Here is a 25,889-nt window from a genome sequence, read left to right as displayed (position 1 = left end):
ATAAACAGATTAATGATCATGTCTGTACGGTGACCTACAAGCATGCTTCGGTTTAATATAAGGGACAGAGATTATGGATGTCAATAAGTATCTAATGTGTTTAGTGTAGAACAAATGATGAAAACAATATCAAAATCATGCTCTCTTGTCAATTGTCATGACTTTAAATGGTGTTTAAAGATTTTTAAGGTGGTCCTGGCAACTATCACGACACACTCGCATTGAAATTTTATTTCACCGTTTCAGAAGATATTATGAACACATGGTCTGTCTAGCTTGACCCAGTTTCATTTCGGACAGAACTCATTCATACACACAAATTGTTCCACAAGAGAGCTGGGGCTCCTAAACCGCTCCGTTAAGGTAAAAAGTCAGGAACTTTTGGAAAGTTTCGGGCTTGTAACCTTGTAAACCAGCAGGAACCTAAAGAGAAAGAAAATGATTAACTCCATCAGCTCCTCCCTCAAGTCACACAGCATGCCTTTTTTTTTTTTCAAATGAGCATCAATGTGGCTCACCTTCACTTCCTTCTTCCTGATTAATGGTTTGATTTTAGCGAAGTCGTAAAGCTCAACGTCTCCGTCAAGCCAAGCCTGCAGTCATAAGCACAGTACAACCAAGTTGATGAAAGTATGTTCATGTGGCTCAAGTCCAACGGAAGGTAATGAATTTCACCTGGTTCTTGATGCCATCGTCTCCAGATAGATCTGTGGTATTTAGCTGGAAGATCAGGAAATGAAAGTATCGGCCGTTGGAACCGATGGCCTGAACTGTAATGGGCTTATCCAGAACAGTCTGCTTTACCTGATAAAAAACAAAAACTCAAATTAATAAAGAATATTTATTTGATGGTTGGAATCTCGATAGGCTAGCTCAATTTTTCTTTGAAACATTTGTCAGTTTGTGTTTGGAAGATCTGTTTTCATATGAAGAGCTCCAGTAGGAGTTTGTGTTCATGCAGTATTTGTTTTCATCATATTGGTAATATTAATGTGAAAGAATCACGTTTCTGTCGCCTTTTTGTGCAGATGCATCACAATTGTGGTGTGCGAATGAGTCTATATTCAAGACCAGATTATGAATTGAGGAAAAAAAAATTAATCTAATCTATTAAAGAAACTGGTTATGATACCAGGCCCCACTTGTGTGGACTAGTTTGTTCATGTTCCTTAGGCTTTACTTTCATGCTTGTCATTTTGCTGTCCTTATGTAGATAATAAAGTGTGTTTTGTCTCCGTTTTGTTTATATATCTATGGGATTGCAATCTTTTTATGTTTACAATTAGTCATCCGTTTATTGTGAATTGTTGTCTGTCCTCACCCCATATAGCTTGTGTGCTCTAGCCAGAGCATTTCCAAAAGCAAACAACATCATCTTGGCTTGGAACTGATCCGGTTTGAGTCTGCTAGGAAGATCTGAATCCTGCAGGAAGTAGAGTGTGTGGGCGTTTTGGTATGGACAGTTGTCGCTAAAACCTAATGGGACAAGAGTTAATGAAACAACCATAACACAACACTCAGACACCCTTCATGGTGATGCTTCACCTGTGCAATTGACTTTTTTGTAGACATAGATCTCCTGCAGGTCTATTGTTGGGGAGACAGGGTATAAGTTCTCAAGTGCTTCATTGGCCGTCTCTGACACGTGTTGTTCTTCAGACACCAGTGGCAAAGGGTCCATGCTGGAGTGGAGTAGACCGTTCACACCCCGAATCTGGAAGAGGTTATCACCTAGAGCACAAAGATCAAGCCACACATGAAGAGGACATACAATGGAGTTGATATTAGACCAACTGGAAGGTGGATTACCCCTAGTCCATGTGGTGGATAGCGAGTAATTCTCAGAGAACATTCTCCTCTTGAGGCTGGGGTGTGTACACTGAAGGTTCCCACAGAGATGCAGCAGGTTGAGAAGCAGGGTTTTGCTGAACGAAGAAGAGACAAACAATGTCATACCACTTCTATCATGCAGACCTGGATTGGGGGACTTCAACAGTTAAAATCAGAATCAAGAAGAAGAACTCTTACCTGTAAATGGGTTTAGTCGTTTTACGCTCTGTGGTGTCCCAGAACCGAGCTTGTTTGATAGCGTTCTCCACCCGTTCATCCTGGTCTGGTATTAGACTGGCATTATTTTCTGCCTGTGAGAGGAAGTGCGCAGGCAGTCCTGTGGTCAGCTTGGTCTTGGTCAACCACAGCGCCTGGCGCAGACCTGGTTTGGTCGGAAGACAACAACACAATCATGTCAATACATTTCTACATAGTTTGTGTATAAGCCCACTGCCTTAGAGGTACCTTCAAGCATGCTGGTCCTTTGGTGGAACACGTAGCAGGGTTTCTCCCTGTGCAGTGGCATCTTCTCAGGCGGGGGGCACTTGTAGTTGAAGCTGTCCTCCACCTCCGCCTTCCACTTCGGAAACACAGGCTTAGCCAGTCCTGGTACATAGTGCATCCTCTCCGCGTAGGTAATCTTCTCCAAGCCCGGGATTTCTATTCTCTCCCTGGGTTTACGCGGAAGATCTTTTTGTTTTGCAAGACAACAGCTTGTGGACAGAAGTCTGTGGGCCTCGAGGACCCCACGTCCATGTGCCGACATCAAACCCGCATCTTTTAAAAAGACCGGGGACGAAGAGCTGGCTCTAAATACCCTTAAACACGACATTTCAACGTCCCACAATAACAAGTATCCTCGCAATTTACATCTGTCTGACCTGAATCATCTCCTGTGACTGACACTGTTAACACCGCCACAGGGGGACGCCATGTTGGTTCTTCTTCTGTTGTTGTCGTGAACGATCCGTTTAGGGGCGCACTACCGCCACTAGGCGGTTTTTAATGGATTAGAATTTGAAAAGGAAAGACAAGGAGAGGGAGAACAAGCGTATATATGTATATGTTTTAAACGCTAAACTGAGCCTACTCATAAAAATAAACATAGCAACATCTACAAATTATTTCATCATAAAGCGTAAACAAACCAACATATTTAGTGAGGTCGGAATAGTAAACATGATCCCCTTATAAACTTTTATATGGTTGACATCTTGGGTATTTTGTTTAGAGATCAGTATTTTTTCCAAACGTACATTTAAAGGTTTAAAATATAAAAAAACAAAAGTGTTAAAACAAGAAAACAAGTTTTACAGCGAGGTAATACAGGTTAAGGGTGACCCTAACTTTTATAATGTTTATAAACAACCTGTTGAGAGAATATTCAGTTTTTAAATATTGATTTGATATTAATAAACACTAATTGAGTGGTTTTACATCGACAATTACATATTTGCCATCAAGTTCTTCGTCAATCGAAGGTTTTACTCACTTAAAAAAAGCAAAGAACACGCTTCGTTTAGGGTAGCACACCTAAATTCATGAAACAAGTTATCTTTAAACAACTTTTATCACGTTTCTACATGTAATCCAAACATGCAAACACGGTAATTGTTCCGTGTCTTTTCTAAAAGACAACTGGTGTGTAATAATGAGGAGAAACTTTCCCCAGCAGCACCAAGAACCATATTGGAATTTCAACAACTGCATTTATAAAAAGGAAAGCATTTAAAGGTAAAAACGAGTATGAATATAAGACAATATAGATGTGACTGAGTTGGATATACAGTGTGTTGTTTTGGTGATCCCTATGTATTTTTTAAGTGTATAGCAATACATGGTCCAAATATGCACCTGTGAGTGCACCTTAAACATTGTAAATAGTCTGATCAACTGAACAACAGCATACTTGCATTCACAATGGCTCATTTTATTCAAAACATTTTGGCTTTCTTCTCAACATTTGGACTTTATACTTAACAGGTGACTTCATTGTTTACTTTGATACGCACGGGGCATTATACTTACTTAGCTCAAGTTGTACCCGAGTTTAAACGTTTAAGTTTAATTGATGACTTTCTTCCTTTATATACAACTTTCTTCTTTACTTTCAAAGTTTAAAAAATACAAGATCAAAACAGGAGTAAGCGCATATTAAAAGGCAAACGACTCACATAAATTCAGAGAGGTTCCGGACACAGAGGTTGGCTGGACTATGTTTTATTTCGTAACTGAAGTAATACAGATATTCCACAGATTATCACACATCACTGTCTGACTTTGAGTTGTGAAGCCAGTTTAGTTTCAAGTATTTACTGAAATACGGACTGACGAGAATCTAGAATGTATTTCACATTATTGACAGGTAGGTCATTTCCCTTTTACGTCCTGTTCTTATCAGATTGGCGCATTAAGATAGCATTATTTTTACATTAGTTGTATGTCTTGTGTATTTTTTAAACTATATTGTTTTGTGTAATCCATGAAAACCATTAATATTTTTACACATCTAGTTCCAAGAAAAAGATTTTTCCCAAAACTTACGTGACATGACGTTTACCGCAGGTACACCATCAGCGTAGATCGTTGGGAAGTCACCGTCGCTGTTACGCTCCTTTTCGCCCGCTTTGTAAGCAGAACATATGAGCAGCTACGCAAATTGCGTAGTGGACACTGGCGAGGCTCTTCAGCTGGTTAGCCAAACATGCACAGAAAAAAACGATGGCCAGGAAAATGAGGCGAAGACAGTGAGCCGACGCAAGTGAAAAAACAAGAAGAGGAATATATTCAGGTTTGTAACATTTGATGTTGGCTATGATTTCGCTATTTTATCTTGCATTCTTGCTGAATGTATATGGCTGGCTCAAATGTTAGCTTCCATTGCTACAATGCTAGTATACGTTAGCCTCTCACTTCTTCACGTAGCATCTTTAATACACAGCATCGCCATTTTTCTTCCAGGGCATCGTTGAAAAACATGTAACGTGGCTATTTGAATCGTTTTTCAAATACAGAATGAAACTTTGATGAAAAATGCATTATAAGGCTCAACAAACTACTGTGGCCTAAACTCAACTTCCTGCGTTGGACTGCCCTGCTGCTGGCTTATCGTAAATCCATATCATATTTTCCATAACACACATGTAATGTTTGCCTCTGGATCGAAATGAAACCGTGATTTGTTCCTGGTCAACCTTTGCTTATTTTAATTTTAATTTTGCTATTGCTTACAGCTGTGGTCTTGGTTCTCTTGGCTGCTCGTTGCTTCGTTAAAACATTATAAAGAAGCAATACACGTCTGATGAATACTGTAGTCCAACTATGAAGTTGGTACATTTATTATTAATTTATTATTTTAGTTAAGGCCCATCAAATGTGTTTAGATCAAGCCAACCTGTCAAATAATAACCGTATTATCTTCTTGGTAAAAAACGGATATGTTCCGATAAATGCTACACACGCAGTTTGTGTTTATGTCGTTATTTAAAAACCTGTATATTTGTCTAACGTCTGCCTCGTGTTGTTAGAACAGTTTAACAACACTAATGTGTAGGCCTTGCTTTATTGCAGTCTTGTATCTTGAATTGGACAGGCTCAACTCACGCAGATTAATATAATTATTAATTTACAAGAATGACACGTTACATTAAAATCAACATTAACTTTTTCATTCCTCAAAGTGTCTTTAGCTTCTGCTCGAAATAACTGAAGCAGGTTCATGCCCCAACATGTTCTGTTCACATGGTCATGCTGAGGTCAGGCACTTGTTCATTGCTAAATTTGCAAAAAAACAATGAAAAAATGTGTGTAGGACCTTTCTTGGGTCATATGGGAGTGCCAGAAATGACCTGGAGCACTTTATAATTGGGACCAAGCAGTCCACCGTGATTGAATGAGCTGTGACCTCATAAACATGCTCGGAATAGTCTGACCAATGCAATACTTCGACACCATCCCATAGTCTGTGTCATACCATTGCCCCAATATACCTTTAGCACAGTAAAATGAAATATTGACTAATGTCTCCTCCGTTAAAGTAGGTGGCGCTGGCATCTATGAAAGTCACTATCTTGTAACAAAGTATGTGGAGAAAGTCAAATTACTGCATCTGGTTACTGGATTCAAATAAATAACCTTTTTTTCACTAGGATCCTATTGAAACTAACATCCTGTTGTATTCTGTTAATCAGGGTTTCACCAATGGTTGTGTAAGATATACTTTTATACCTCTGAACTTAAATTTAAGATAAATAAATATACATGTTCTTAATTTCTATTGCAGTTACATTTGGGGAGATTATGTATTACTTTGAAATTAATTACAAAAATTTGGAATAGAATAAATCACCACTTTTCTTTTATTTTCAGAAGGCAAATAGTCCAAAATAATCTATAATAATCGCCAATTGTTACAAGAGTAAGACATTTTGAAATGGCAGAAATTGACTATTCCAATTGGCTCTACTGTAATAATATACAATAATATTATACACGTTGATAGCCTCTGCTAGCACATACACTTACTCACACAAAATGTTTTTTTTTCCTTTTACTATGGGGTAAATGGAGTTTATGCAAATAAGTTAGAGATCTATAACAAAGTCTTCAAAAGTCCGTAACCTCACTGTGGGACTGTGTCCAGAGTTAAGATTTAGCTGTATTTTTGTCCATCTCTGATGCAAGAAACGCATAACAACCAGCCAATGTAGTTTAACATGTTCTTTAACATGTTAACAAGTTATTTTTCCGACATTCTCTTCATATCTGAAATTATATTTTTTAAATGTATAACACATACCGGTACTTGACCAAGTACTGATAAAACGGATGCTGTCCTGAATATTCTATTTTTGTTCTGGTTTCTTCCAGGTTTGGACTTCAGTATCCAAGGCTCAAGTCGTCACTCATGATCTTCGTGCACATGCTGATTCGCCATGAGACCAGCTGTAGAATAAACCAAACAACTTAAACGTTAATTAAGTTAATCTTGGTAGTAAAAAGTCAAGTACTGGGATCTGCTTTCATGGTGGGCTTTCAACCAGGCTTGGTTTTTAGTTTTAACAGAGAAGGGTAGTTTTTGGTTGATACAAAGTTTTAACAATTATCTCCCCCTACTCCATCTCTGGCCCCTACAAGGGGGTGTCAATTGAGTTGGAACTGATGCCCTTGACCAGTTATACTGTGAGTCTCTCTCACTATAGAGTTCTTCAACAACTAATGTTGAAGCAATACCTTGTTGACCTCAAACGATTTTAATCTTGAAATAACCCTAACCTTTCCCAAATAGTTGTATTAGCCATTAACATTTTTCAAGGACCCTAGGGTCAGTGCACCTCTCAGTCAAGCTGACTGTCAAGCCGCTAGGCGCTTGTTTTGGTGGTTGTTTTGGTTGCATGGAACCGGCGTAATCGTGGAGAAGCCAGGATACCACAAACTGATGGACTTCGACAAGCGAGGAGTAGGTGGAGGTGGTGGAGGTGGTGCAGGCGGCGGTGGCGGCGGTGGCGGTGGGGGCGGTGGGGGCAAAGGGGATGGAGAAGATGGAAAGAGGATTCCTGGAAAGACAAGTAGCCGCTCAGGGCATGGCAGCCGGGGAAGTGGCTCCAACTCTGGGGTCCTCATGGTTGGCCCGAATTTCCGGGTTGGAAAGAAGATTGGCTGTGGAAACTTTGGAGAGCTGCGACTTGGGAAGAATCTGTACACCAATGAATATGTGGCTATTAAACTGGTAAACAATTTCGCCACATTCATTTTTTTATTGTAAAGTTCAATGGATTTCTCACCCTCTTTTCCTTATTCAGGAGCCAATCAAGTCCCGTGCACCACAACTCCACCTAGAGTATCGATTCTACAAACAATTGGGAACTTCAGGTCAGAGCCATTCTTTATTTGAATTAACTGATTTTCATAATATTCTTTAGATTTTTCTGTTTTATACAAGCTTCTGATTTTTGCCTTGCAGAGGGTGTTCCTCAGGTGTTTTACTTCGGACCTTGTGGTAAATACAATGCTATGGTTCTGGAGCTTTTGGGACCCAGCTTAGAAGATCTGTTTGATCTTTGTGAGCGGACATTTACTTTAAAGACTGTACTCATGATAGCTATCCAGCTGGTAAGTTCAAAACACACTTTAACTTGCTCATGCTCTTTAACCAATTTATTGTATTTTTTAAAATTTTTTTTTAGATAACCCGTATGGAGTTTGTTCACACCAGAAGCCTAATCTACCGAGATGTAAAACCAGAGAACTTCCTTGTGGGTCGACCCGGATCCAAGCGGCAACACACCATCCACATAATAGACTTTGGCCTGGCAAAAGAATACATCGACCCCGAGACCAAAAAACACATCCCATACAGGGAACACAAGAGTCTGACTGGAACTGCTAGATACATGAGTATCAATACACATTTGGGGAAAGGTACGCCAATCTTTTCTAGGAACATGCACCAAAAAACTTCATTTGCTTACAGGATACATAATATTTCTTAGACCGTGTTAAATTGTGTTGTCTTCATAGTTTTCACACACAAATCTGGTCTTTGTGGTAATTGTGTCTAAAACTGAATGGTCATTAATCCATTCAATGGTATTAAAAAGTAATATTTGCGAAAAGAACAAAGTAGTCATTATTAAACAATGTCATGAAACCATGAGTCTTAGAAGGTAAATGTTCATGAAAGGGCTCATAATCCATATTCACATACACGCATTTTACCACATTTTTTCATTAATCTTGATGTTCCTTTTCCATTGAAATTTAGGAAATGGTTTGAATTTCTATTTTTAAAAAAGGGTTATGTGAAAGTTTATATATGAGTAGGAAAGTTCAAATTTCATTATTTTTTTATTCACCCTCAGGTCAACTAAGGGTTTGGATTATTTTTAGATAAAAACCATTCCTTTTTAGAGTTGTATGCAAAAAAGTATGTTCATTTCAATGTAGGACTGGAGCTTGGTTGTCGTCATTTTATTTTTGCCAAAACAAGGCGGTACAAACTTTTAAACGCTTTCACGGTTCTTGTCTGCCATGATAATCTTGTATTGAAGCCTCAACATGAATAATTGTTCAGAAAAATCTTGAAAAAGTCCATGTTTTAATTTGGTTTGATGCCTAGCAGCTTTCGCTAACTACAAGCTAAAACTAAAACAAGCTTGAAATATAGACTTGTATTTCTTTTGGAAGAATATATCATCCTGAGGCTTCAGTACAAGATGGGCGTGAAGACACCATGGAGGTATTTGGATGTTCTTAAGTGTGTCACTTTGAAATGAACATACATTTTTGTCTATAATTTAAAAAAGAACAGATTAATCCCAACACTTAGTTGACATAAGGTTGAGTGAAGTTTGAATTTTGGGTGATCTAACCCTATAAGTTTTCAAATTATGCTGTGATTTTAGAGAATGTATATCATATATGATTTGATGTGAAGAAAAAGAGAAACGTACTTGATCGTAATACAAAATAATTCCTTTCTCAGAGCAAAGCAGGCGGGATGACTTGGAAGCTCTTGGTCACATGTTCATGTACTTCCTGCGAGGAAGCCTTCCATGGCAGGGGTTGAAGGTGAGTTGATAACAAACTTTGACCACTGGTAGACTTGACAAAGTGTTAAATCCTGTTTCCTTTTGGCAATTAGGCTGACACTCTGAAAGAACGCTATCAGAAGATAGGCGATACAAAGAGAGACACACCCATAGAAGTCCTCTGTGAGGGCTTTCCAGGTTTGTACACATGGATGCTATTTAAGATTTCCACCCTTCTATAGACCCTTTTCCAACTATACTTATTACTTCATTGGTATAATTCCTTTTACTCATGGTTGATTTTTTTTTTTTTTGTAATGTGTGAACTTTGATTCTTGTTTTATGTAACAGAAGAGATGGCAACTTACCTGCGGTACGTGCGACGGCTGGACTTCTTCGAGAAGCCAGACTACGACTATCTTAGGAAGCTCTTTACAGATCTCTTTGACCGGAATGGATACATCTTTGACTACCAGTATGACTGGACTGGGAAGCCCCTGGTTAGTATGCAGAGCATGTATTTCGATCAAATGTCTGAATGAAAAGACATCAATGTGGCATACCTTTTTTTCCTTGGTTGCATTTAACAATATAATTATAGATTATGGCTGGTAATATGGTTATTCGGAGCCTGGCAAACAAGTGTAAAAGAATATCCTTCTGTAGTTTATTCAGGATACTGACTCTCAAATTGTGAATGAAAAGTTTTATTATAAAAATACAAGACAATATATCCACACTTGTATATGAATGTATGTTTACAGCCAACACCTATTGGTCCAGTGGCTAGTGAGACTCCACTCCAGTCAAACAACAGAGAGAAGACGCCACAGACCAAAAATCAGGTATGGAATTGTTACCTTGCACTTCTACATTCTAACATGATCAATGTTGCTGTACAGGTAGGTTGACCTTGCATCCTTGTGCAATGGTTATGCTGCACACACATGCGAGAATACACCAGTGGCTTTTATGCTCACATCTTAACTAACAAAAGTTATATTTCACCACTACCTCTGTCTGCAGAATGAACGTTAACATAATAAGTCGACCCTTTGTTCGTCCCACAGTGGGGGAATTTGTTTTGTCACAGAAGTTCACAGGGGAAAAAAGCCTATTGGTAGCCTAAAAGCAGACGATGGAAGCACTCCTTTTTTCACAGCGTGGGTGGATAAGTCTGGCACTTAAGGTGCTGTTAATTGAAATCGGTTTATTTAATAAATTAATTTTGCTTTCTGGGCTGTTAAAGGAAAGTAAGGAAAGTAAGGAGAGTAAGAAATGTCACTCTTTTGATGCTGGTCCACTGTCTGTAAACTCTCTGTTTCAACCCACTTCTGCATGTTTAAGCCCTCTCATCAGTCCTCTATCTTCTAAATGTGCCGGTCTAATTCTCCTTGCTGTTCTGTTTCATGTTTACTTTTTCTTTTTCTTACTCTCCGTCTTGTCTAACCACCTTCTTGCACCTCATCACCTCTTTTATTTCTCCTCGTGGTCTGATCTCTAGTCACCTCAGGGGAGAGGCAGTGAGTCCCATCCCACTCCAGTGACCAATAGAGAGCTGCTCAGCTCCCATCTCATTGCTGATAGGCTGGGCGGCTCCGTCCAGGTACTTGATGTTGAGGATTAGCTCTGCCTGCTTCCTGTCTGTTTAACTACATGTCGCCTGCCCACAAGCCTCTATTTCTGGTGCAGGCCTGACCTCTAGTTCTCTCCACATCACAAATGGGTCATATGGTTAAGTCCTTCTGTGTTTAGTATTTGTTTATCGGGTTGTATCACTAGTATACTTGCTGTTGTTGGTTTGGCCCTCAATTATGCATTTTTATGTCACTTCATCCGCTCACTTACCTGTATTGTTACAGTTAAGTTGGAATATTTTTTTTCCCAGCAGATTATAAATGATATTGTTAATTTGTGCAACAAAGGTTTATCTTGTTGAATGCTACATGATCATGTCAACATCATGCATGTTTTACTTTGTATGTAATACAGTTGCTATATATTTAACACACTGGTTAAACAATTACCAGTGTAATGTAAAAAGCAGGGGAAACATGGCATTCTGTCATAGTTTAAACTCAGTGAACCTAAAATTCTTTGTAGTGGTTTCATTGAAATTTGCCACGTCATCAAATCAACATTCTCCAGTCTCATCTGGTACCTCCACCACATGCTAGGACCTGCTGCTGACTGCAGAAACCCATCCTGGATTATGAGCCCTTTCATGGACATTTACCTTTTGAAGACTCATGGTTTCATAACATCGATTAACATTGACTACCTTTTTCTTTTCGCAAATATCTTTTTTTAATAACATTGAATGGATTAATGACAATTCACTTTCTACTATTCACAACTTTTATCAATAGTAATTTTGTAATTTCATGTTAATTATTACTTGACATTGTTCATTTGTATACATTATCAAGAGACTTATTAAATAGGAAAGGTCTGAACATTTCAGATCAAAGTCTTGAACCGAAATCACATTCCCCATCTCTCAGAAATTGATGTAAAGTTTGTAATAAGATCACATAACTTCAAGAAATGACTGGTCTTACAATATCAAATTGCTGCTGAAACTCATAAATGTAACCTCATAGCTAATGTTAGTATTAGGGAGATGATGGTCGGCATCATCGACAAGCACAGACACGTGTCTGAAAATGTGCACTTCTCTCTGTTTTCACCGCAGGTGATGAGTTCTACCAACGGAGAGCTGAACACGGACGACCCTACGGCAGGTCACTCTAATGCACCAATCACCGCCAACGCAGAGGTGGAGGTGGCTGACGACACCAAGTAAGAAGCACACTCTGAACCAGTCTTGTCATGTGTTTCTTTTCAAGGTCCATCTCACAACCACTTTATTAGTCCGTTTTAAGACAACCTCAGGTGACATTTCAACACAGAACACAGATATCCTACTGTTTTGCAGACCAATGGGTTAACATGTGAAACTGGAGAGGGAAACAGTTCATGTTGATTTAGAATCCCTTATTTGTCCCGCGAGGGGAAATTCGGTAGTGCTTTTGACAGCCATTCACACATACTGATGGAAGTAGGAAGTAGGGCTGAACGATAAATCGGATTTGCGATATAATCACGATATTCAAAAATGCGATTATTATATTGCAGAGGTTGCGATTTTATTTAATGTTCATTTTTAAAAATTTTATTAACTATTAACTACAGTGTTTTCAACAACTTTACATCCTGACATCGATTCGTACATTTGAATTGAGACGTGTGTCTGCTCTTGTGCATGTGTGTGTGCACCACCGGTGTGTTTGTGTGTGCTCTTCAAAGTAACCTTATGCAATCACACAATTCAAATTGTGTAATGATAATATATTATTGTGTATGACAGGAAATGCACTTAAACACACGAGAAACTGCAAAAATATGCAGTAAGAAAAAGAGGAATGACTGACGTTTTCACTTTTCTTTACTATTCACTGAAGTTTGTATGATTTATTATTGACTCATAAATATAAATGTTTACATCACACTTTAAGCACGTTTTTACAGTAGTTTTTAGTATTTTTAGTTTATATGTTTTGTTTTTTTACAAGCGTAATTAGAGTAACTAAATAAACCTTTATTTTAAGGTATGCTTAATTTTCCTTTATCATAAAAGCTTCTTAATAACTTTATCTTGAGAATCAAAGAGAAATACATTGTAATGTAAAGTTAATCATTTATTCTATTACATTTAAAAAAAAAAGCATAAAAAAGAGGACGTTGAAAAAATGATCACAATTATATATTTTTTTCAATAAACGTTCAGGCCTATTTGGAAGCTGCACTTCCTCTTTTTAAGCTTTAATTAACATTAATTTGAAAACATAAAGGGAAGTAAGCACACATGTTGTCCCCACATGGCGCACGTGGAAAACTAATGATGCAGAGAATATCACTAGCTTTATTGATGGCAAGCATTATAGCTTGATGTTGTTCTCAATCCAGTTTTCCTGTGCTTACTCTTTATCTCACCAAACTGTACGATGCTAGATGCCTAACTGACCAAAGAAAGCTCAAATGGGGTCATGGTTTTAGGGTCTTTAATTTGATCAAATTGGTCTTAATACAGAGTCTTAAAGTTTAAATTTGGCTTCCTTAAACCTGCAGATCACCTGTTTAAGAGCTGAAAAATGCAGCATCAGTGATACTGACTAAATGCAGTGAGAATTCCACCCAAACGTTGAAGCATGACAAAGATAACTGGAGTACAGGAAAGGTGGACAAACCTAAATATTGTCTTGTATGCTTACTTGACAAGCTTCACACCAAACTCCAGTGAACAGGTGAGAGCAGGTACTTTGAATCTTACAGCCAGGACTCAGTGTCAGGTTTTATTACACCATCGTTGACATATAAACTCCTGCAGCATCAATCTCAACTTGAACTGACTTGTACTCTCTGTCATTGGTCCTCTTCATGTCTCAATGACATCACTGCCTTGCTTGTATTTGTATGTCTTGACAGATTTTGATGATTTTCATCACCACAGACTTAATGTTAGATGAGGGTCCCCTAACCCCACAGATGTGTTTTCAGTAATACAATTTGTCATGATAAACTGTGAAGGTTGATGTATTAAAGTAACTTTAAAACATTTTTTTGATGCTTTCATATACGTGTTGAAAACAACAGAAAAAGGATAAAGCATGCTTAAAAAATATTTGATGGAATATCAATTGTAACAAAGGAATGCCAAACAAGTAGGAATAGGTAATTATATCCAACAAGTGACACTAATGCTTTTAGATACATATATGCACATGGAGGAAGTGGGTAATAGTTGGAGCATGTCTGAGTTTCAACTCTTCAACACTATGGATGTGTGCTTGTTGTAGTAGTTCACCTGTTTAGTAGTTTATCTGTGATTTTGTTTAACTCAGAAAAACCCAATTTACTGCACTTTTCAATTTGTGTGTGCAATTATTCCAAGTTTTTGTTGAGAGAATACATGTTTTTGGAATGGAATGTTTTTTCCACCTCTTTTACTGTTAAGTCAAGAGCAGGTCCGACAATTTCTAAAATAATCTTTAGGTGCGGTTCTGCAAGTCACCATAAATGTCTCTGGTTATTTGATGATTGGTGGACTTCAACTGAAAAATAATCTTAAAACAAACATTCAGTACATTTGTAAATCAGTGCTGACAGCGTAAAGAGTTAGAAAGTCAGAACATGAGGACGTGGGCAGCATGTTACCGCATTTAGATTGGACTTCTGAAGGCATGTCTTAATGTCCTAAAACAAGATCACTTGTGTTAAAACCAAAAAAAGAACATGTTAAAAATCATATTAAAAATATTCAACTGTTTAAAAACGTACACCTGGCAACGCCTAAATCTCTGCTGGTGAGGCTCGTCGATTGACTTCCTCGTTTGGTCGGAACCACGTGTGTCTGAAGTGTCGGTGTCTGTGTCACAGGTGCTGCTGTTTCTTCAAGAGGAGGAAGAGGAAAGTTCTGCAGCGACACAAATGAGAGCAAGAGTACGTCTTTTTTTCCTCCTCCTTCGCAGCCTTCCTCACACTTGACCCTGGTTCAGTTTGTCCCCAACCCTGGAGTCTACCTGGACTCACTGAATCACCTGGCAGCAGAATGTTCACTCAGCTCATGTACTGGATCAACTACAAGGCCACAGATTCTTCGCTAATATGGAAACGTGACAACAATGGTCGACTCTATTTATGGAGAATCATGGAACTGAGATTTGAGCAGGACTGAACCGCGGAGGAGTCTGACGATAGGCGAAAGCCAGACGCACTGCTTCACAAGCTTGTTTCTGAGGGAAACTAAACACACAGAGACACACATGCAAGCATACACACCCGCACATGTGCAGAGACACTGCACTCTCAGTGAAGCTGATCTCATAAAAGACTAAATGGACAGAGGGATGCAGCTCTCACAAAATCTCACACGGATACTTTCTCCCTGAGGTCGGAGGGAGTCCACGGAGCTTCAGCTCTGTGTGCTTGATCCTCAGGTGAAAACCTCTACTACAAGAATGAAAACTTTCAGTGATTTCTGTAAAAAAAAAAAAAAAAAACTATTTTGTTTTTGTTGAAAAGTATAACAAAACCATTTGAGTCCTCCGTTGTTGTTTTATTTCGTCTTTTTCATTTGTTCTGAAGGATTGTAGTTTCTAGTGTGTTCCTGAAATTGTTTTTGTTTTTTTAAAACTTGTATTTTAATTTTCTCTCTGGGTCGGAGGATGACAGTTGGATAACTCCATTAAACAAGTGATGGACAAAAAGTTGTTTGTTTTCAAGATTTGTTAACCTCCAGTAATGCAACATAGTCACACAAGTCATCGGCAGCAACATTTCTCCTCCTGAGATCTGTGGAGGCAGTTGTGGTGAGACATTTTAGCAGGGAAAGTGAGTAGAGCAATAAAGTGCATCACCGTGGACTTGAGCAAGTTGCTTCTGAATCAGGGCAGGGGCAAGAGGGGGCCTGGCCCCCTCAAATAAATGTTGTGCCCCCTCAAACTTACATGTAAGTAACAGCACAATGCCCCCTCAAGATTTGTGGCTGCCCCCTCATACATGCCTGTCTAGACCCGGCCCTGTTCTGAATTCAGTAAAATATTGGTTTAGACCTCGGATGTCTCATCACTTGATAACGTCTGGTTATTCAAACATACATGCTTTAAAAACTGCTATTACGGTTGAGAACTTGTCCAAGTTTGTATGGGAAAATGCAGTTAAAAGATTCAAATACACTTTACTGTTTCAACCCCCAAGCTGCGAGTAAAAGCTCTTGAAGTGACGGCCCTGGTAAAGAATGTACCCTGATCTGTCTGTATTTTTTTGGGGCCAGTAATGACTGCAAAGCAAGGATATTAACAACGGTACAAAACGTAAGCAAACATAATAGATGAATAATTTAAAAAATAATTTTAAGATGGATTGATTGTCTTTGTGAAAGGTCTGAGGGTTACTAGCGTTTTTATAGTATTTAGGAAACGTCAATTCAAACCAAAAGCTTTTCTGTGAAGTCATAATAATGCTTTGTATGAACTAAAGAGCTGGAGAACCATCTACCTGAGCCACCGGAAATGGATCGATCTTTGGCACCTGAGCCAGTCTAGTGAGGATGTTAACGTGCTGCAAAGATGGCTAGATAGAGACAGTGATTCTCTGTCTTAACGATTCATTTCGAAATGTTTTCATCATTTGTAATTTATTTAATATCTGTCACGTCCTACAACAACTTATAACGCTCGTGTTTTGTTGTTTCTGTACGTTTAAGATTGTCTTTTTCTAGATAGTGTATAGCTTCAAAACGACCTTTTTCCCCATGTCGACCGATTGTCCTCTCGCTCCAACCCAAATCCTGTCCGCTCATTGGCTGATGAGCTTATTGCGTCATCTTTGCCGGTCTGCGTTGTTGTTTACATCTGGAAGCGTTTATGTCACAGATTTCCGTCGTCAAAATAATTTGAATTTCCAAGTTTTATTCTGCTTTTTGTGAACAAACAGCAGCGCAGAAAGCGTCGCTGATCAACTCATTGCCTTTCTAATGTCGGTTACCATGAATACAAAGGCGGAAAGTGTCAGCGTTTGGTAACTGTGTGAGGATCCAGTCCCTCCTCAGCGGCATGTGTCACCTGATCGCTCGAAGACACTGGCAGCTCCAAAGACTGTCAGTTACTTCTCTTCCTGCATCCTGGAGCAGCACTGGAACAATCGTCCAATGAAAGCCTTTAAAAATACGTTTTTGATTTTCATTCAATCCACCAAACGCTAATAAGTAAGAGTCAGTTTGTGTCAAGTCAGCGCGTCGGTGTGCGAGTAGATCCACACCATGTCGGAACCAGGCAGGTCGCTGCCCTTCTTGAAGAAGCTCAGCTATTCGGTGGGACACTTTCTCAACGACCTGTGTGCCTCCATGTGGTTCACTTACCTGCTGATCTTCTACCACTCCGTGCTGGGCTTCGAGACCACGTATGCAGGTAACGTTCGACTGAACAACTTGATCTCTGTGGTTGTTTCTGCCTCTTTCTCTCAGGTCCACCAGTATTGTATATTCTCAATTATCTTTACACACTTGGTCAACTGAAACGCATCCCATTTGTGTAACATCAGTTGCCACTTCAAAGTGTACATTCCAGATGAGGCAGATAATAAATAAAACAAATAACACAATATAGCAAAAGCGTTGAGTCCTTGAAACAATGCTAAAGTGACATGTTTTCAAATATAAGTAAGTAATGGTTATTTCTAGAGCGTCTTTCATAAAGACTCCAAGGGATAGGTGTCCAGTGATGGGGTTACTTATGTCTTGGGATTGCAGCTGGGTTTACATTTTATGATGGCCCACCCTCAACGCAGTCATACACACTTTCATGCTGCTGTTCGTCTCGTAAAACCAACTATTTTTAACGTCTTTTTACCTCATTAAAACATGTGACTTGTCTGCTGTCTGTTTAAAATTAGGAAGTGAAAAGTCAATGCAAGCAAAAACAACCTATGAATCATTTCCCCAACCAAATATTTAAGATAGTAATAGTACATGAAATAGATTTGTGATAGTGGAACTAAATCCCAACCACACATTAGAACAGAGGTGGGCAATTATAATTCTTCAAGAGCCACAGTAAATCTGTGAATGTTGTTGGGGGCCGTCAAGCCAAAAGAAAGATGAAAAAATCACTAAAATAAAAGGAAATTAGGCCGTGACATTTATTGAGCTAAACAAGCTTCAATTTTATTTTTGTATATATGAGTTTTTTTCTAAACATTTCTTCAACTAACTTAAAAAAATGTTTTGAGGGATTAATATATACTCGAAAAATTACACACAAAAAGGAGTGAAAAAGTAAATAAGTGTTATGTGAAAATGTAAAATAATAATAAATAAAAAATACATTTGTTAATGCATTAGAACCATTTATACATGATCATACTTTGACATTACGAGGGCCGCATAAATAGGTCTGCATTAAAACAAAGAAGAAGGTGTTGAACAATGGCTGATGATGGTCAAACAATTGTTTAACTTGAATGGATTTCATACTTTTAGATGTCCACTTACCACAGGTCATTCACTGATGGAACTATATCAACCAGCTGCTTCCTTACCCGATTATAATGACAGCTTTCTCTATTAACATACTTCTGTTTTACCAACCTCTCTGGCGCATCATTAACATTAACTAAATCTGCAGACAGGAGGTAGTGAAAAATATCCAAAAATGATTTAAAATATTTAATTGCTTTTAAGGTCATGTGTCAATATTATGTCATTAACCAAAAATGATAATTAAAATGGCTTTAAGCATATTTTTATGTCAGGTTCAAGTTGGCCTGAAAACAAATGCATTTGTTGTATCCCTTCGTTGTGTTGTCTCTGGGTCAAGATGAACAACCTCCGCCTCTGCGTGTGTAGTTCTGGAAGCCAGGGGCGTCGTTCATCTTGACCCAGAGATAACACAAGGGATACCTCAAACACATTTGTTTTCGGGCCTCTGGGCCTCAGGGTCACTTTGACCCAGCTATAATAAAAAGGTTAAAGCCCCTGTACCAGGTATGTCAAGCTCAATAACATACAGGGCCAAATGAAAAAGTTCAACTGAAAAATGTAACTCCACTTCTATTGGATCGATTCTGAACCGGATCTAGTTTTCTCAACTCCTGGTCCAGAGGACATAACTTGTCATTCTGGATTAAGGTGGCGTCATCCTAAGGTTCAAATCCGACCCGACTGTCTTCCATTCACAGGGGTCCTGCTGCTGGTAGGACAATTTGCGGACGGCATCTCCACACCACTGGTGGGCTATGAGTCGGACCAGACGGCCGGCTGTGGAAACTACGGCAAAAGGAAGACTTGGCATTTAGTTGGTGAGTGTGAGAAAACAAGAAGCTATTAATCTGTTGTTTTCACTTCAAATGATTCCCTGCTACCTTAGTTCCTTTTCACGTCACCGTTATGTGGCACCTTTATTGTTTACACTAGTATATGTGTGATCTTTCAGACAGATTTAAAATCCTATCCATATATTGAGAGATTAGAATACTGTGTGTGATTTTACTCCCAAAAGGCTGTTTTTTGGAACGTTGTTAGAGTTTAGTTTATTCTGTGTGAACTTTGGTTCAAAACAAACAGACATGCAAGATGTTTCAGAGTAAACATGTTTGTAACTGTGAGTTAGAAGGTAAATGTTGACATCAGTCTGAGATAATTCAAAATTAAAATATATATATATATATATATATATATATATATATATGACCAAATTCATCTTGTTTTTGTTGGTGGTTGCTGTAATTGTAAACTCCCAGACTCACTTTAGGTTCAACAGATGTCTGAACTAGCCGTTGTGTTCATGTGTCTGTTTCAGGAACGCTGAGTGTGATCCTGTCCTTCACCTTCATCTTTAACCAGTGTGTGGGCTGTGACGGTCACACCCCACAGTGGGTCAGTCTGACCTACTTCATCCCCTTCATCATCATCTTTCAGTTCGGATGGGCCGCCACTCAGATCTCCCACCTGTCACTCATACCTGAGCTCGTCACTTGTGAGGACGCTAAAGTCGAACTCACTGCCTACAGGTGACCACACACACACACACACACACACACACACACACACACATGCAAGTCATGGCAACTAATGGGGAAGAATTATGATGTGGTTTACTAACATGTCGTCTCCCTTCACACTCTCCCTCTGTAGATATGCCTTCACAGTTGTGGCCAACATCACAGTGTATGCTCTGGCTTATCTCTTGTTCCACATGCAAGGAAAGGATGACTCCAGTCTACCCGACAGTGTTCTAGGACCAGGAGACATGTCCATCTTTAGGGTGAGCAACACATTTACATTCGGGAATAATAGAGCGTGGAAACAAAATGTGAAATTGTTAATAATTACTAGTGGGGCGCCTCTATGAAAAAAAACTACTTCAAAATATCCAGCTTCTTAAATTAAGTGCAATGTTTTTCGTTGTCATTGTTGATTAAAAAGTCCCACAAAGAATAATAATTATACCTCACCTTTTCATTCACTTTAGCCTGATTTCTCCTGTTGCTGCGTCACAGCCTACTGCCATCAGTGTGTCAATGTGTGTGTGAATAGTTAACACACAAAATAAGCAATAGAAAACAGAATAAAGCGCCAAAGCAGCCATTCTACAGCACCTCATAAAACTTGCATGACAGTTAAAAAAATCTAATAATGCAGCCAAACCTGATCTTGGATCCTTGGTTGGAGTTTATCTTGGAGTCATTTGTTATCTTAAGTCATGATATTTTCTTTTGCAGTTTGTAGAAATGTATTCTTGTTCAAGTTCAAAGCAAAGTGTAGACGGTGTAGACACCCAGGCTTGACTAACAAGAGTTGATGAACCAGTTTTTGATGTCGACATTTTTTATTTTAATTTGTTGGAAGATCAAAGCAAGGCAATGGAATGTATTACGTGAAGGTTAAGGAAATGTTTAATTTAGATTCTATTTATTATTACTGCACAAGTCAAACTCTTCCTGACATTTATTTAATATTTAGATGCTTAAAGATACAGTACTTGAACAAAAACACCCCAACAACAAACAGAAAGGTTTAACAAAGTTTCTCTCTATACATACCTAGAAATATCGATTTAGACATAGATATAGTTTAACTTTCCTTTAAACCAATCATTAGAGAAAAAATGAAAAATAATATGAATACGTTTCATATGATTGCATTATGGAACTTTATATACTGTTGCATCTTTCAACCTAAGCGTTGAGGTAAGAAATAAGGTCAGAAAAATTACAAAATATAAAAGTCATGTATAAAATATTAACTGTCTTACTTTAGCAGTTACAATAATGTTCCAGATTGTCCCTGAAATCTTTGTTCAGTCTCTGAACATTGTGCCCGTTATGTAGATGGTTAGAGAAGGATATGTGAGTCGATTGAAGAACATTAAAAAGTCCTTCATCCTCACACAAATATGTCCTGCAAAAGCACCACATGTCATCAGTGAGAACTGGATCATACACACAATTGCAAATATTGTGAAATGTTGTGATGAATCACCTTTAAATGATCTAATTCTGTGGTCCAAGACACAGTCCCTCTACATGACGATGTTTAGAATTTATGACCTTGTAAAGTTTTGCCCCTTCTGAAATTTTGTCGAACAAGAGGTTACGAGAGTGAAGTCCATAATGACGTAATACTTGCTTCACTCCTCTTCCAGCCAGCTGTAATTAAGCCTGCTTTGTTTACACAACAAGTCCCTTGGAGGTGGAGACCTCTGGGATTGATGATGCGTGCTGACAAACCTCGATACTTGACCAATCACAGCGGAGTGGGAGTGGTTGTAGTAAACAAGATTTAATCTCCAGTAAAACAGTGTTTTCAGTGGGCGGGGCTTAAGCACATTTTCTAATGTAAATATTTGAATGAAAAGAGAGTTTTGTACAAACGGACACATACTGATGATACAATCGAGGTTCAAGATCAATTTAAGACACATTTAAATCAACACATTAGTCGCTCTTTAGGTAGCTTGCCTGCCAACTCCTACAAAATGAAAAACAAACATTTATTCATACATTTTTTTGAGAATTCTTTATATAAATGTGTGTTAATGTACTGTACCTTGCAAAAACACAGGAGCCAACACGACCGAATGAACAATGTAAATGTTTGTCAGACTTTACTCTGGTTACTTGCACTAAATAAACATTTCATTAGTTTTATTTGATTTGTTACAGTTCACTGTAATTATAATTTTTGATTCTTATCGTTTTTAATATAATTGGTGTGCACGATTGAGCCGACACCAGTTGAACTGACTTGTGATGACAGAACCTGGCTCTGATCGTGCTGGGCATCGGTATCGTCTTCTCCCTCCTCTTCCACCTGGGAACATCTGAGACGAGGAGGAGAGGGGAGTCGGAGGATGAGGTTTCTGAGGGGGAGAAAACGCCTCTGCTTCCTCGTCGTCAGAAAAGATTGCCTCTCCTTCTGCAGTGGAGGTGCTGGCTGAGGCAGCCGTCGTTCTACCAGGTCAGAGCCGAACGTAAAACGCTTCCCGTGGCGATGACATTAAGCGTCGGTGTGTGTGTCGCAGGTGGCCGCTCTTTACATGTGCACCAGGCTCATCGTCAACCTGTCGCAGACCTACATCTCCATGTACCTCACCTACTCGCTGCTGCTGCCCAAAGTAAAGAGTGCCCGTGGCTGACGTGCTCTCGTCCTCATCTCTAACCCCTCCTGATCTTCCCTGCAGAATTTCATCGCCACCATTCCTCTGGTCATGTACCTGAGCGGGTTCCTGTCCTCCTTCATCATGAAGCCGCTCAACAAACTCATCGGGAAAAACGTATGTAACCTTCACCAACTGAAACTCCAGTGAGTCGGCAGATTGAACTTTGACTCTTATGCAACGTATGACTCGTGACTAATGGTCCCGGGGACGGATCAAGACGTCCAAAGGAGCCTTATCTACTCGATTGACATATTTATTAACCTGATAACTGATTATTTGCTCTTTGTTCTGATGACATAATAGGTCGCTGTGATGAACGAACTCTAGATTATTGGCTTTTTGTTTCGGGTTGAATTCTTCTGGCACTTTCTTAAAGTGTTTCCTCCACAGGTGACCTACTTCCTGGGCCTGCTGCTGATCCTGGCCTTCACCAGCTGGGTTCTGCTGGATTCCTGCATGGGCCAGAGGGTCTATGGTGCCGCCGTCCTGCTGGGGGCCGGCTCCGCCACCATCCTGGTCATTTCCCTTTCCATGACGGCCGAGCTTATCGGGGACCAGACGGTCAGTGTCTCCTGCCGGTTGCCATGGTGACCAGTGGGCTGAGAAGTAGTTTGGTGGAGGAAGTCAGACAATAGTAACCACGGTAACCGTCTTGTGAGGTCCTGAACTTTTACATATGATAAATCCTGAGGAACGGCGGCTCAGACCAGTTTTGTAAAGGAGGATTGGTTAACAGAAGGAGGAGAGGAGAACCAGCAGGTCCAAAAGAACCAAAACTAGTTTGTAGACTTTGTTTGTGGGAGCCTGCTCGGTGGAGTATTAAAATATAACCTCACATTCTCCAAATGCATCGATGAGAAATGGCAAAATACCTTGGAGGAAGATTCTAACGAACATTTTAGGATGTCCCGATAAGAGCATTTATTTTAGTGTTCATTGATATTAAGAAAGATTAAAACATTTACATCAACGCTTTTGCGTCCTGCTGTGTACCCGGCTCACTGTTATTTTGATTGGTAATTATATTGATAAAATAAATCATAAAGGGAGAATAACTTCATATAAGGGCAAACTAATATCTTAGCAGAGATTTTATCATCTGAGTCTAGGACAGAAGCACTACAAGCTCAGTGTTTTAAAAATGATTTGTCATTTAACTTGACTGCGAACAGCGCTGTCAGTATTTCTGTTCTATAAGTGAGACGAGCCTAAATCTAAAGCTACCTTTTATCAGTTTGTCTTATCTTTTTTTATTGAATCCTGTGAATTTAACAAGAATGTTTGACCTGTTCAAAGGTGTACGGGTGGAAAAATATCCTCTGATCTTATGTTTTTCTCCTGAACATCTGGTAAACGGTTTTTTCTCATGTTGTGTTTTCTCTCTTTTTAAACACTCCAAATGCTGCTCATTATCAGGAATCAGGAGAGTCGGGGACAAAAAAACTTTTTTCTTCTCTCTGCAGCAAAGTGGAGCGTTTGTTTACGGAGCCATGAGCTTCACCGACAAGTTTGCTAACGGAGCCGCTGTCATGTTCATCCAGGCGATGCACCCTTGCCGGTGAGCAGGCACATGTTGGCACCGACTACTGATGTGTTGAGTTTTCATGAAACGGATCCAACATTTCCCGAGCTGAGTAGGAGGCGCTCAAACAATGTCAAGCATCATTGAATGACTAGTTTAGAACAGAGTGAAATTAAATATGTTGTTTCATGAAACGTCATCATTGTTAGCACCAATACACACACACATCACAGCAGTTTCTCTGATGTTATATGTATGTTTGTGTGTGTATGTGTGTGTCTCACAGGACGGAGGTGTGTTGTCCCGCCTGCGTTTGGTACTATCACCACGTCATGATCGCTGTGACCGGTGGAGTCGCCGTGGTCGCCGTGTTGGTGCTATGCACCCTCCTCATCTGGCCAATCAGGCTCAGACTACGTGAGATTCATTCACGTTCATTCAGTACTGGGAGGATTTGTAATGTTTGGTTTGACTGTCGTTGGTGTGCTTGTTTGCTCAGGGGTTGTGGCAGAGGTCTGTGGAGAAGATACCCAGATCAACTGACATCGATGTTCTCACCAAGGTGAGGTCACAGAGGAGGATCAGAAGCCGTTGATGCGTCACGTTAAACCAGTGAAGGCTCTCTGTTGTGAGGTCTCTCCACTTATAATGCAGGAGGAAAAGACAAAAAGGGAGAATCCTAATGAATGACTTCTGAGGAGAAAAAAACTCATTGAAAAACATGTTTATGTTCTAACATTGTTACATCAGTGGCTGTCAATCACTAAACACTTCTCCATGACCTTTTTACTACTAAAACATGATTTGTTGAATCAGATTTAAATCTATAACTACTTTGGGAATTTCCTGTGATTTGTGTTTACAGCCACTTTGGCTTATTTGTATCCATTCACAACTGAACAGAGCACTTTGTAGGACGTCAGATTATTGTTCTCTCTCACGCGATTGTGCCAAAGCATGTCCTTTGATTCTACTATTATTTTTGCCATGACACTTTAACAATCACAGAGGTATGAAATGTTTGAAGACCAACTGGTGTGAACTACTTGGGAGATGGCGAGAACCACTTTATATATTTTATAAAAACACTAAGTTGGCTTGCTACCCAGTGAACAAAATATTTTCTCTCTTCAACTTAACAGTGTAAATATACATTTGTACTTGTTTACGATCATGCACCTCAGGATACTTCTCTGATTTGTCAATATTGGAACCATCTTTGGTTTAGGGATAGGAATTTTATTTTGGAAATTGCTTTTTTTTTTTTACTTCTTGAATCAAAACCAAATGACTTCATTGTATTCCAAATGCTAAAAAGGGACTTATGTTCATCTTGTGAATTTAACAAAAGGGAATCAAACCAGTGGACTTTTCGCTAAGGAAAAACTTTTGTATTTTCATTCTTTTTTTTGTCTCAAATATAACTATGTATTAAATTTGTTTATGAATAAAAATATTTGTTTCGTATGTTTTGATATCAACGTATCCGATGATTATTGCCATGAACCAAAATGTTGTTTTTTAAAGTGACAGCCTTTCACTTGAATTATTACTTATTAATTATATTAACAGAATGAATTTCAAAGTCAGGCTAAAGAGACATGAAGAATATAACTAGAATAAGTGAGTGAGTTGCTGACATGTGCAACCTCATCACTCTCTGGACATGCTTTTAGCATGAGACGCTTTCTAAAGATGTTTTATGAAACGTCAACATTGCTAGCACGCACTAACGCACGCACACATCAAAGCAGTTTTTCTGATGTTACAAATATTTTTCAGTTTCAG

The 25,889-nt window shown here is 39.0% G+C and overlaps 3 protein-coding genes across 5 annotated transcripts; 2 read left to right on the top strand and 1 right to left on the bottom strand.

The window, feature by feature from the left end:
- Positions 1–216: 216 nt before the first annotated feature.
- Positions 217–4,391, bottom strand: mrpl37 (mitochondrial ribosomal protein L37). The gene is made up of 9 exons (XM_087811813.1): positions 4,375–4,391; positions 2,296–2,501; positions 2,029–2,212; positions 1,810–1,925; positions 1,546–1,731; positions 1,322–1,476; positions 676–804; positions 519–593; positions 217–423 (listed from the first exon to the last, which is right to left on the bottom strand). The coding sequence occupies exons 2-9, from the start codon at positions 2,450–2,452 to the stop codon at positions 346–348; spliced, it is 1,080 nt and encodes a 359-aa protein (XP_087667939.1). The 5' UTR covers positions 2,453–2,501; positions 4,375–4,391; the 3' UTR covers positions 217–345.
- Positions 4,040–15,628, top strand: LOC148063185 (casein kinase I). 3 transcript variants are annotated; one of them, XM_087811811.1, is made up of 13 exons: positions 4,040–4,195; positions 4,396–4,621; positions 6,700–7,558; positions 7,632–7,701; positions 7,793–7,941; positions 8,016–8,250; positions 9,314–9,399; positions 9,473–9,557; positions 9,711–9,859; positions 10,124–10,204; positions 10,864–10,965; positions 12,055–12,161; positions 14,799–15,628. In XM_087811811.1, exons 3-13 carry the CDS (start codon positions 7,268–7,270, stop codon positions 14,851–14,853), a joined length of 1,410 nt encoding a protein of 469 aa, XP_087667937.1. In that variant the 5' UTR covers positions 4,040–4,195; positions 4,396–4,621; positions 6,700–7,267; the 3' UTR covers positions 14,854–15,628. The 3 variants fall into 3 exon arrangements, with proteins under 3 accessions (XP_087667937.1, XP_087667936.1, XP_087667935.1); XM_087811810.1 differs by lacking the exon at positions 10,864–10,965 and having other exon boundaries at positions 4,042–4,195; positions 9,714–9,859; XM_087811809.1 differs by lacking the exon at positions 10,864–10,965 and having other exon boundaries at positions 4,043–4,195.
- A 1,145-nt stretch (positions 15,629–16,773) lies between these two features.
- Positions 16,774–25,850, top strand: LOC148063184 (major facilitator superfamily domain-containing protein 12-like). Its single transcript, XM_087811946.1, has 11 exons — positions 16,774–17,329; positions 19,098–19,217; positions 19,718–19,928; positions 20,053–20,182; positions 22,177–22,377; positions 22,442–22,534; positions 22,601–22,693; positions 22,970–23,140; positions 24,043–24,137; positions 24,388–24,518; positions 24,601–25,850. Exons 1-11 carry the CDS (start codon positions 17,182–17,184, stop codon positions 24,642–24,644), a joined length of 1,437 nt encoding a protein of 478 aa, XP_087668072.1. The 5' UTR covers positions 16,774–17,181; the 3' UTR covers positions 24,645–25,850.
- Positions 25,851–25,889: the final 39 nt, after the last annotated feature.

This window comes from Callionymus lyra, chromosome 16 (assembly GCF_982586985.1).
Source record: "Callionymus lyra chromosome 16, fCalLyr1.hap1.1, whole genome shotgun sequence".
In the NCBI taxonomy this organism is placed as follows: Eukaryota; Metazoa; Chordata; class Actinopteri; order Syngnathiformes; family Callionymidae; genus Callionymus; species Callionymus lyra.
This window is presented reverse-complemented; position numbering and strand designations above follow the sequence as displayed.

What these genes read in the sequence shown, in the direction of transcription:
- mrpl37 (XM_087811813.1), bottom strand. Translation starts at nt 2,452, where the DNA reads ATGCACTATGTACCAGGACTGGCTAAGCCTGTGTTTCCGAAGTGGAAG. An exon ending in ATCCACCACATGGACTAGGG is followed by an intron (nt 1,732 to 1,809) that starts GTAATCCACCTT and finishes TTTGTGCTCTAG; the next exon opens with GTGATAACCTCTTCCAGATT. An exon ending in CAAAAAAGTCAATTGCACAG is followed by an intron (nt 1,477 to 1,545) that starts GTGAAGCATCAC and finishes TTGTCCCATTAG; the next exon opens with GTTTTAGCGACAACTGTCCA.
- LOC148063185 (XM_087811811.1), top strand. Translation starts at nt 7,268, where the DNA reads ATGGACTTCGACAAGCGAGGAGTAGGTGGAGGTGGTGGAGGTGGTGCA. An exon ending in CGCCACAGACCAAAAATCAG is followed by an intron (nt 10,205 to 10,863) that starts GTATGGAATTGT and finishes TCTGATCTCTAG; the next exon opens with TCACCTCAGGGGAGAGGCAG. An exon ending in GAGGTGGCTGACGACACCAA is followed by an intron (nt 12,162 to 14,798) that starts GTAAGAAGCACA and finishes TCTGTGTCACAG; the next exon opens with GTGCTGCTGTTTCTTCAAGA.
- LOC148063184 (XM_087811946.1), top strand. Translation starts at nt 17,182, where the DNA reads ATGTCGGAACCAGGCAGGTCGCTGCCCTTCTTGAAGAAGCTCAGCTAT. An exon ending in GAAGACTTGGCATTTAGTTG is followed by an intron (nt 19,218 to 19,717) that starts GTGAGTGTGAGA and finishes TGTCTGTTTCAG; the next exon opens with GAACGCTGAGTGTGATCCTG. An exon ending in ACTCGCTGCTGCTGCCCAAA is followed by an intron (nt 22,535 to 22,600) that starts GTAAAGAGTGCC and finishes TCTTCCCTGCAG; the next exon opens with AATTTCATCGCCACCATTCC.